Raw genomic sequence first — 12,235 nt, forward strand, 5'->3', positions numbered from 1 at the left:
TTCCCCCCATGAACCCCTGCTCTGCCTTTCAAATTCCTCATATCTGAGAGATCATATGATAATTGTCTTCCTCTGATTGACTTTTTTTGCTCAGCATAATACCCTCCAGGTCCATCCGCGTCATAGCAAATAGCAGGATTTCACCCTCAAACAAATTCTTGTAAGGCTCTGACCAAACCTTAACTTCATAATGAACCTCATTGCTTTTTTTAAGGAAAGATTAACATTTCTACGTCACAACAATCATTAAAATTGTATAAACAAAAACTGCTTTGGGGTGCCTAAGTGGCACAGCCAGTTGAACGTCCGACTCTTGGTTTCAGCTCAGGTCGTCGTGATCTCAGGGTCCTGGGATCGAGGCCGACGTCGGGCTCTGTGCTCAGTGTGGAGTCTGCTTGAGATTGCCCCTCCCACTCACGCTGTCTGTCTGTCTCTCTCTCTCATAATAAATAAATAACTTCTTTGGAATCTGAGATCATAAAACAAAACAAAATCCTAAAATTAAAAAAAGAAATCTTAACATAAGAACAGAGGAGTGTTTTAATAGGAAAAAATAAGCAAAGGATGGGTGCCACCAAAAACCCATGCAAGTGAATGTTTTATTCCAGAGTCAAAAAAAAGCATGAGAATCTGGAAGAAAGTCTAGAAAGAAAGTACTATCCTGATTTCCATACTTTCATGTTCATGGAAAAGTACAAAGAACATTTCAGGGTTTTGTCATAGACAGGGGATGGGAGAGCCAGAGGGGTCAGAAACTTTGATTCTGCAAAGTCTTACAGAGAGAAGAAAGCAGAGACCATAATGAGGTCTCTGAGTCCTCTGCAGAAAGGAAGGGCCACCGAATAGAATCCACAGAGAGAGCAGAGGAGACAGAAGCCATCCCACTCCATCTCAGGGAGGGTCCCAGGGTGGCAGGGAATGGGAAGGCAAAGACACACACAAAGTCCTTGCTCAGATCATTCATTCAAAGGTCACAAAATCACTGCTTCGGTTTCTAATACTGGGCACATAAAGGCAGCTGAGAAGACAACCAAGGGTAATGTGCATGTAACTAGTTTCAAAACAGCAACATGTTGTCTAATGAGCGCTGATTTTAATCAGCCACCAGGAACCCTCCATCCACTTCAAATGATTGCTCCGGGTGCCAGGCACCCTCAGAGCCTCTTCCCTGCTGGGATCACCATGCAGCATCCCAGCGGGGCCCCTGGCAGATGCCTGGGGTTACCTTCCAATAGGAAGTCTGCACACCATTACTTCTGTTCTCAAACGTCCTTCATTTAAAGAGAATCATCTACTTAATACATGCAATGGTGGGGTGGGCAAAGATATCAGAAACACTACATCAGGTATGCAAGTGTTGTAATATGTGCTCCATTTTTTTTTAAAGGACAGAAATGTGCATCTTAGAAGGAAGGTAGCATGGTATCATTAAGGATAAGCTTATAATCAGGATAGGTAGAACATGACTCCCCAAAATGCAACTTGTCAGAGTAGGGAAAAAAAATGTGCAACTGTTGGAAACCCTTGGCAAAACTATCGGAATATGTAGGTATATAAAATGTAAAACAGCTCTTTGTTCTGCAAAAGTATAAAATCATAAAATCAATAAATAGAAGAAAAATCATATTACCTTCACTACAACCTTATAATCACACTTCACCTATATATTGATTAACCAGAGGGAGACCTCTAGAGAATTTATGCAAAAAAAAAAAAAAAAAAAAAAACACTTTATCTCGAACAATTCAGAGCAGCAAAATCCCATTTGCTTTAAGTTGTGTTTATGGTTTACATGACTTAGCCTTTGCTAAACATTTATTTATAATGTCATCTAATTCTTTCCGGGCCCCTGGGATAGAGTATTGATTCCTGATATCACCACTTCATTTCCTGCCAAAATGACTCTTTACTGTTTAAATTAGCCTTGATGTATTCACATAATGGCTCAGAAGAAGCAGAGATGGGGGAAAGGCAATAATGCTTCTTACAGAATGAAAGCACCACAAAGTACATAAGACTAACGATTTGATGACTAGTTTCCAAAACTGTATAAAGGAGGATAATTTTAAATAACATGCTAAAAAAGAGAAGGGGGAAGGCTTGTTCTCAGAAAACTATTATATGCAGTTTCAGTGACAAAAAAAAAAAGGAATTATAAATGTCTAGGGTCTGTAAGGAAGAACATTTCCTTCTGAAGGTAGGAAACAGTTAAACATTGTTTGCTGTTCAGAAGGAAACCAAGACTGTGTATACCTTCAACTTTACACACTTCAGAAGATTTTAATATTTTGTTTATGAGTCTCAAAGTCAAAAGTCTCAGTCACTTAAAAAGGCACAGCAAACCCAATTATTCAAATATTCAAAAAACTTAATCTGAAATTGTGAGGCTATAGAGAGATATTTGGGCTTTGCCCCCTCTTTCTGTCACAAAACTTCTAAAATCTTTGGAATTCTCTGAGTGATAAGGGTAATAGGAGCCTCTTCCATTCCAATGAAGGGACTCCTAATGGGACCCTGGATAGCTTCAGGATGGGGCACTGGTCACCAAAAAAGCCAAGTGTTGTTAGAAGCTTTGTACTGCTGTCCCCGTCCCTGTCCCCAAGGAAGGGAGAGCAGCTGGAGATTGAATTAACCCCCAATAGCCAGTGATTCCACCAACAGACCCACGTAATGAACCCTCCATAAAAAGCCCTAAACAATGAGGCTCTGAGAGCTTCTGAGCTGGTGACCACATCCATGCGGCAGGAGGGTGACACACCCCAACTACATGGGGACAGAGATTCCTACGCTCGGGACCCTTCCAGACATCACTCTGTGTCCATCTGGCTGTTCATGTGTGTCCTTTACAAATAAACTGGTGAATTTAAATCCAAACGTAAAGTGCCTTCCTGAATTCTGAGCCATTCTAGCAAATCATCCAATCTGAGAAAGGGTGCTGTGGGAACCCCCAGATTTGTTGCCAAGTTGGATAGAAGTGGGAGTCATCTGGGGACCCAGTGCTTGCGACCGGTGTCAGAGGTGAGGCCATCTTGTGCAACCTTGTCCTTGAGCCTGCGGCGGCTGACAGCCTCCAGGCAGTGCCAGAAGTGAAGCGGATCGTGCGACTCCCAGCGGGTGTCAGAGAATCGGAACGTTGGATTGTATCAGGAGGGAAAAAACCTCGCAGATAGTCTCCATGTTTTTTAACGGGCTTTATGAAAATGCGGTGTCCTGAGAAGTCACTGAGGCTCCAAAAAACCTTGACGTGCTCTGTGAATCACACACCAAGACGGGATTGCCCAGCACTTGCTTCAGCAAATCTTTCTGCACCCTGGGTATAGCCTGTAAGCTGTATTTCAAAATTTTCTAATTATCTCCCACTCCCAAAGAACTACAGGAAAACCTGTGGTAGTTTCATACGGCTGCTGTAAGAAATCCCCGACGACTAGGTGGCTTCAAACAAGAGAAGCCGATGTTCTCAGCCTTCTGGAGGACAGAGGCATAAAATCAAAGGGTCCGCAGGTCCAAACTGCCACACACCCTTTAGCATCCAGTGCCATGAGCCTTGGTTCCTTGGCAGTCTCTGGCCCATGGCCACAAGGTGCACACTGTTGCTCCACCCATGTCCCCCCCTCCTCCATCGCTATCTCTCGGTGTAAGGACACTTACCAGTGGACTTAGGGCCCACCCAGATTATCTCAAAATCCTTAATTATATCTGCAAAGACCCTTTTTCCAAATAAGATAAGATTCGCACATTCCAAGGATGAGGACGGAAACTTCTGTTTAGAGGCCACCATTCAGCCGGCTAAACCTTCTTATCCCGGTCCCCCCCCATCCCTCCAAAAATTAAAATTCTCTTTTGAAAAGAAATATATAGAAAAATTAATATGGGGGAGGCATTAAATTTAATGTAACATATCCTACATCTCACAAACACAGGCAAACCTGTATTCCTAGAGCACGATAATCAACCAGTTTCAAAACACTACGCAGGGCGGGGGTGGGGAGGGCGCGCCTGGGTGGCTCAGTGGGTTGGGGCCTCTGTCTTCAGCTCAGGTCATGGTCCCAGGGTCCTGGAATCAAGCCCCGCGTCGGGCTCTCTGCTCAGCAGGGAGCCTGCTTCCCTTCCTTTCTCTCTGCCTACTTGAGATCTCTGTCAAATAAACAAATAAAATCTTAAAAAAAAAAAAAAAACACTACACAGGGTCAGTAGTTTTAGGTGGATAGAGAGAACATCTTGGCTCCTATAGAAGATGTCTCTTTGCCATCTAATTGTTCTTACAAACTAAGGAGAGCGAGCTGTGGTGCCCAGTAGGTTTTCAGCACTGTTCCGATCTGTACATTTACCATTTCAAGTTTCCTCCCACATGCCAAGGTCTAACATAAAGAAAAGATATCTATTTCTTAAAAGAAAGGACACATCCGTTTCTACACTTGAAAAAACGAGCCTACTGACGCCTTTCTTCATCACGGTCCTGTTGCACTATATTGAATTTATGTAATAGACTGGAAATAGTCACAAGTAAATGAATTGCTAAGTTACATATTAAATTGTATTTCTATCTTCCGACTGAGTGGTGGTAATTTAAACACATGCGTCAAAAGATAAAATTATGTACACGGAGAGTTTCTAAAAAGCACTAAAGATTTTCAGATCACTCTCGGCGTAAATGATCAGAAACATAAATGATTGTGGCTCTTGTGGGAAATAATAAAAATATGCAGGAATGTCCTACTCTATTTGTTTTGTAAAAGAAAAGAAAAGGCCCTTTGAGAACTGTATAAACTTAACTACAGAACAATAAACAAAATTCTCTTTAATTTTGACAGCTCATGATGTCTCCTCTGACCCATAATAGTTCCAAAACGATGTCATAGTCTCACTTTGGCCAAAAGAAGTACAACAACAGCTCTTAGTTCATCCAAAGCAAAGTTATGTTTCAAGAAGCCAACAAAAGAACTAGATTTGTAAGTCATTTTTTTCAATAAAGGAGAAAAAAATTCAGGTCAATGTGTCCTAGAAATATAAAATTCTGTTCATGAATATGGAAGCTCTTGCAGAAAAATCTCTTCATTTGCAGGTTGTTCTTATTGAACAGCTACACTTCAGGGAGCTAAAAATTAATAAATAAAGACAGCCACAGAAGGACGGGCAAGTGGTAAAGCAGTGACATCTGGCTGCTATATTATAATTCCAGCCACGTCTAATACTCAGTGGTAAGTGGTTTGTGGCTGAACTGAATACCTCATTGAGGTCACCTTCGTGACCCCTGCACGTGGCCCCAAGAGGTCACCTTTGTGACCCCTGCACAAGGTCACTTCTGGGGAGCTAGGACCCATGAACGTCCTGATTCTGTCTCACCTGTGAAAAGTGCCTGGACAGAGGTTTTCCACATCTCCAGTCATTCACAGTCACTTCCAGTGTGGAACTTCCAAGAGTGTACTGATCACTTGCCTCTTCCTACCTTCCCTTTAAGGGCAGCAGAATCTTCCAGTTAACGAGGCATTAGTTTGGGTTCATGTTTATTTCTCTCTCCCATGCAGCCCATCCTAAGCCTGGCTGTCCCAGGGGTCTCTGGCATCAATGCTTCCAGGCCCTTCTTACTGCCCTGACTCCAGACAGCCACTGCTATAAGCCCACTCTTTCCTTTTACTCTAGTTACAAAAGTCTTCCCCTATATATACAATAAACAGCAGAGTGAGTACTCACAGTAGACAAGGCACTGTTCTAAGCACTTTACTTACATAAATTCATTTTATGTTGGAGTCAATTCTATTCTTACTCCCCCAGTTACAGTTGAGAAAACCAACGTATAGTTCAAGTTGAGTTGCCCAAGGTCACACAGCTGATAAATGACAAAAGCAGGATTTGAACTTGGGCCTTTTGGTACCAGAACCCACCCTCAACTCCAAGGCTTGGCTTTCCTGCCTGTCTGTCCTCCTCACCCTCCATTCTACCCACTCTTCCTTCCCAACACCCTATAACCAACATGAACCACTAAAGCCAGTCAGGCCAGACCTACTGCCCTGAAATAAACAGAGCCCATTGCTGTCCCTGTGATTTCACACAACACTAAGAATGCCCTTCCTTCCATTACCTGCTTATCTGAACAGTTACCTATTCTTCAGAAACAAATCAAATGCCACTTCTTCCAAGCAGTCTGCCCTGACTACGTGAGGTTTTATTTTATTCTCTCCACTGCTATATCAATGACACAATTTAGGACTTCATTTTGCATCTTCATTTCCCCAGTATGTTCATTCATTTGAACAACAAAAAAAAAATTTTTGTTTGCAAGCCAAAAATTCCATTGAAAATTTGGATCCTAGTCTAGAGGCTGAGGATACAGCTGGGAATAAGATGCGGGAGGCTCTAATGAGGCCTCTGGAGAAAAGGAACAGAAGAGGTGAAAAATAAATAAACAAAATCAGCTCTCCAGCAAAGAGAGTTTTCAAACAGAGAAAACAACAGGAGTCAGTTCAGCACAGTTCGGGGGACTGAAAGAAGGACGGTAGGGTTGGGGTCTGGGGGCAGCGGCAGGGAAGTAGCAGGAGACGCACGTGACTTCTAGGATGCAATCAACAAAATTGTATACTATGTCCTCGGCTCATGCTAAGCGCAGTGGCAACATTTCGGTCCTACAAAACCATTTATAGATGTAAATTATGGCTGGACCACAGAGCTACAGCAAAAGAAGGGAATGCAATTATCTACCTAATTGAAGATGAAAAGAAAACTAATCTAAATAATCGGACCCAAAAGGATTGCATTAACTCCCTGGGTACACTGACAAAATAGGATAAATAATTATTAAAATCCTCCTCTTCAGACTACTGTTATATAAATAGCAGAAGAACCATTACAGAAACATTCTGATAATAAACTGCCACGGAGTTATGATCAGACAGTGGCCAGTTACATCTCCCTGCTAGAAAAACAACTAAAAAATTCAGTTAGCTATCATGAGTAGAACAGTTCTGAAGTAAGTCTTCTGCTGCAAAGAATGTCTACAGCCTTAGCCTGCACGGACACAGGCTATTGTAGATATTGGGAACCATCCAAACTTTTTAAGGGATTTTCTGATTTACCTGAAAAGAGATCGTCTGGCTTACATTACAGACTTGCTTACCCATCTGTATGGATGAGGTATAAAAGGGAATGGCTGACCTGTTCAGATCATTAGCTCAAACGCAGGGCTGCTCATTTCTCTGCCTAGGTAAAAACTATGTTCAAGGAAAAACAAGGGGACAGAGAATCTGATTGTTGAGAGAGAGAATGGGGCTGGAGAGCAGAGAGAAATAGATCAAGAGCTCCCTGCAATACAGAAAATGGAACACTTTTACATTGGGTATTTAAGCCAGATGTTTCTCTATAGTGGAGGGGCCAGAACCTATTCAGGACAAACATACTGCATCTTCACTGAGTGGAAAATATAAGAAATCCTCCCACTACAGTTCTAGTTTGGGGAAATCAAATTCCTAGGTTGCGAGAGTGCTCTTACTAAAACAAGAAAATGGAGAGAGCTCTCATGCAATGGAAATTGTTCTCAAGACCTCATCTGGACCTACAGCTCCACTCTTCCCCGAAGCCTCCTTTGATTGAACAATATTATTCATCATGTCCCGGGCGCTTGCGTATTCTGTCATACTTTGCCTTGCTGCTGTTCTCCAATGGCTAATCTTCCTACCTAGACTATCAGCTTCTCAAGAGCATGAAAATTTGTTTTCATTCAACCACCCACTGGTGGCTGCCCACGGCTTGCCTTACAAGTTCTTAGCAAAGTGCCATTCTCTGCAGGGAGAGGTCGACTGGGTGTAAGCTTACAGCTGGAAATCTTCAGGAGAAATCTAACCAGAATTATCTAGGTCTAGGGTCTGGGTGATCTGGGGATGAGTTCTTACGACTGTTGGATCATTTTACAGCAGATCAGTTTCTCCACCTCTTAGACATACAGAATTAAATTTACTCAAGCACACTACTAAATATCCGTTTGTCATATTAACCAATTTCTCTAGACGAAAGCCAAGAAAGGCAGTTGTTCAGATGGCTCAGGGAGAGGGCAAACAATGATCTCATGTTATCTGAATTTCTTACAGAGTAAAACAGGGTTTATAATAGCGATTTCAGGTTTAAGGTCATATTATAATGTCCTGATGCACCCTTGGAAGTAGATATGCCATGGTCTTGTAGAAAAATGATCAGGGAAAGCCATTTCACCTTCAACATGGTACTACTACACTACTCTATAATCATTACAGTTTACACAGCGCTTTCCCTCTGTAACTCAGAAATGTGAAACGAAATGCTCCTAGCAACAAGCCCAGAACTGAAGTCAAGCTTGAGCCTCACTCTCCGGGCTCCAAGTTCAGCGCTCTTCCCACCTTCTCTTTGTATTTTGTTATTCATGTATCTATGGCTGGCTGGATGGATGGACTGACAGATGGCTGAAAAGCTTGAGTGTAACTATTGAATTCTATGATCCTGGGAAATTTCAGAAGTTGGGCATTGTAAATACCTGGAGAACAGGAACAACATCTATTTTTTTTTAAGATTTTTTATTTATTTACGGTCGGGGGAGCAGGGGGAGGAGCAGAGGGAGAGGGACAAGCAGACCCCACAATGAGCATGGAGCCCGATGCCGGGCTCCAGCCCAGGATCCTGAGATCATGACCTGAGCAGAAACCAAGAGTCAGATGCTTAACCCACTGAGTCACCCAGGCGCCCCGTGACAATATCTATTTAATGCATTTATTTCATGCTGCTTGGGTTCAGGACCACACGATTGCAACTTGGTCAACAGCATATTTCATGCTGATGTCAACATTCACAACTGAAAAATATTCAAATACCTTTGCCTTGTGGCTCACTTTTCTTCATTTTACATATTTCCTTTCTGAAACTAAAGTCCTACCACGAGCTGACAGAAAAATTTCCAAATAACAATGACCACATCCCACAGCTAGCCAGCTGGACTCTAGTAGGACTTGTTTGGGGAATGACCTCTCAAAGACCAGGGCAGATCCTTCAACGAGGTGATGTGATAAGTCCCCCACTCATCACGTTCCCTCCTTAATGTTTTACAGTCTGCCCTCTCTATCTGCCATTTCCCTGAACAAAACACAATTTTTAGCCAAGAGCAAGCTAGAGGAGACAACAACACGCTCTTCTGTGAACTGTCCTTCATAAACAGGCTGCCCAACAAGAAGGCATGCACTTGGAGTCGTTTTTTCAATGCAACTGTGTAGGGTATAAGGGATGTGCATTTCGAGAGGAAAAAAAAAAAAAGGTCAACCAAGTATCTGTAAGGAGAATCCAATTTTCCCATTTTCTTTTTCTTTTTTTTTTTTTTAAGATTTTATTTATTTATTTGACAGACAGAGATCACAAGTAGGCAGAGAGGCAGGCAGAGAGAGAGAGGAAGAAGCAGGCTCCCCCTGCTGAGCAAAGAGCCCCATGTGGGGCTGGATCCCGGGACCCTGGGATCATGACCAGAGCCGAAGGCAGAGGCTTTAACCCACTGAGCCACCCAAGAGCCCCTGATTTTCTCATTTTCTGACAGTACCATTTCCAAATTACCTTATCATCACTGATTTAGCAACAGTGCCCCCCTCCATCCCCAGATCTGACAAGCAGTTCATTAATAAATAAAAATGCAAATGAACTAACCTAGCTCCACTTGAAAGGAAATGTTACAAATCCTTCCCATGATTTTTTTTAAATATGGATAACTGTTCTTAGCCTTTTTTTTTTTAAGATTTTTATTTATTTGACAGACAGAGATCACAAGTTGGCAGAGAGGCAAGCAGAGAGAGGGGGAAGCAGGCTCCCTGCTGAGCAGGTTCTTAGCCTTTTTAAAGAGAGGGTACCCATTGCAGTGGATGGTGTAGGACCCCAGTGTCTGTTAGATTGAGAGACACGACGTCTGGTGTAGGTTTCCATGCAGAGCTTTCTGGCTGCTCTCAGAATCTCGTTTGCCCTTGTTGGCATAAGACACCAACCACGATAACCAACATATCTCACTGTTAAGTGAACAGAAAGGATTTCTTCTCTGGTGGCTCCCTGCATATATCAAGGAGGAGAATTTCATTCAAGATGGTAAAGATTAGGGGCGCCTCGGTGGCTCAGTGGGTTAAAGCCTCTGCCTTCGGCTCAGGTCATGATCTCAGGGTCCTGGGATCGAGCCTGGGATCGAGCCCCACATCGAGCCCCACATCGAGCCCCACATCGAGCCCCGCACTGGGTTCTCTGCTCAGCAGGGAGCCTGCTTCCTCCCCCTCTCTCTGCCTGCCTCTCTGCTTACTTGTGATCTCTGTCTGTCAAATAAATAAATAATTTTTTTTAAAAAGATAATAAAGATTATCTGTAAGAGATCAACTTTTTGGTGAATCATCACCTGGGTTCATTCACAGCTCTAGGACCAGAACCCCACATATTTTAGTGTCTTCTCAGGAAAAGCAAAATATTCTATGTGTGGTTACAGACAAAGAGGAAAAAGAAACTTGGCGGATTCACAGACCACAGAGCAGATTTCCACATCTGACCCCACTAAGTAAACGTCAAAATAAACTTTAAAATAAATAAACGAATAAGGCTTGAATGTTAAGCTCCATCTTCCACAGATGTCTGGGTTAAGGGAAGTGACAGGGCCAAGGTCACGAAGACTGAGAGGGCACCCATGCCAGTCTGCTAGGAAATACTGCAGCAAGAGACTGCTGTTTGCGTTTGCTGGGGTTTGGGGGGTGGGGGTGGGAATAGGACGCGGCATCTGACTGATCTCAGTTGGAGGCGATGGGAGTTCTTTACCCGAAAGGATACTAACAGAGGCCAGCAGATACTACTCAAAACAGATCCTGATTCTTAAATCAGGAGACACGAGCTGGGTTAAGAGAGAAGGCTGAGTTTTGGAGTAAGTCACTTAACACAAAGCCTGGCCGACTGGGGGATAGGAGATCTCGCCCGCCAATCAACAAAATGAAGTGGTGTAAAAGAAGTTCTAGTCTATGTTTCTAATGAAAAACATGTGAACAGATCACTGCTGATATTAAAACTCTGTCACACTTATCTAAAACATCCTTAATACTGCAGCTTCGCAGAGGAAATCCTACACGCAGCCCAGCCGCTCTCAGGCATGAGGACAGACTCAGATGAATTTGGAGCCCGGCTCGCAGTTCCTCCCAACCCCACTGGCACCACCACCACCACCACCACCACCAAAAAAGTCCTGAATTGCTCTGCCGCACTTTCCTGTTGCAGCGTCAGGGTTCCGAGGGCCTGGCGCCGAGGTCTGCGGGGCGAGAGTGGGAGGGGAGAGAGCGGATGCGGGCCACTACCGGGAATCCTCTCCCCACCCGCCCCCGTGAGGGCACCGGGCGCCCCGCCGCAGGGAAGCCCCGCCGTGCGTCCTCCCCGCGCACCCTCCGCAGGATCGCCCTGCAGGCTCCCCGGGTCCAGGCGTGACCGCCCCCGCGCGGGGGAAATGCCCCGCTGCGGGTCCCTCCAAAAGCGGGCAGTCTGGCCCACCCACCCACCCCCCGTCCCGAAAATGGGGACGGGGAGACGGGGTTGCGCGCCCTCCCTCCCCGGGTCTCCGCTGGCTCTCCGGGCCTCTTCCGCAGCTGCGGCCCGCCTGGCAGACCTCCCCGCCGCCCCCGAGTCCCCGGCCCGCGCCCCCGCTCACCTCGGCCGGCGCCCGCACTGGTGGCGGTGGAGTTCCCGCAGCCCATCGCGCTGCTGGCCCGGGAAGCAGCGCTCGGGAGCTGGCTGCCGCTGGTCCTGGAGGCGGAGACGGAGGCGGAGGGCGGCGCGCCCCGAACCGGAGGCCGGCGGGGGCGCGCGGGGCCGGGGGCGGGGTGGGGGGCGGTGCGCAGGGCCTCCCCCTTGCAGCCGCCGGGGGGGTGTGGGCCAGGGCGCGGCGGGCGGGCGCGGACCGGGACGGAAACCGCCCGGCACCCCTCTTGCTAGCTGCGGTCGGGGTCCCCGCCGGACCCACCCGTCACCTCGGCAACCACGGCGACGCCCAATCCCCGGCCTCCTTCGGGCTCTCCGGCCGGGCATTGGTCGTCGTGAAGAGGGGGCGGGAGTTTGAAGTGGGTTTGGGGGCGAGGGCGAGGTTGGGGGCGTGGCCGGCGCGGGCATGGGACAAGGCGGAGGTCTGGGGATACCCACCTACCCACCGCCAGGCCCTCTTTGCCTTTTCTTCGCCGCTTCCCCTCCCTGCTTCAGGATGTGGGCAGGTGTGGAGGCGGCGGAAACA

The 12,235-nt window shown here is 45.8% G+C and overlaps 1 protein-coding gene across 2 annotated transcripts in view; it reads right to left on the reverse strand.

Moving 5' to 3' along the window:
* C12H12orf75 (chromosome 12 C12orf75 homolog) overlaps positions 1-11,771 on the reverse strand; it is a 36,713-nt gene extending 24,942 nt beyond the window's left edge. For both annotated transcript variants that reach the window (XM_044226614.1, XM_044226615.1), the window contains exon 1: positions 11,660-11,771. In XM_044226614.1, coding sequence (XP_044082549.1) covers positions 11,660-11,705 — 46 coding nt within the window. In that variant the 5' untranslated portion in view covers positions 11,706-11,771. The remainder of the gene's footprint in view (positions 1-11,659) is intronic.
* Between the last annotated feature and the right edge of the window lie 464 nt (positions 11,772-12,235).

Source organism: Neovison vison, chromosome 12, assembly GCF_020171115.1.
Source record: "Neovison vison isolate M4711 chromosome 12, ASM_NN_V1, whole genome shotgun sequence".
Lineage (NCBI taxonomy): Eukaryota > Metazoa > Chordata > Mammalia > Carnivora > Mustelidae > Neogale > Neogale vison.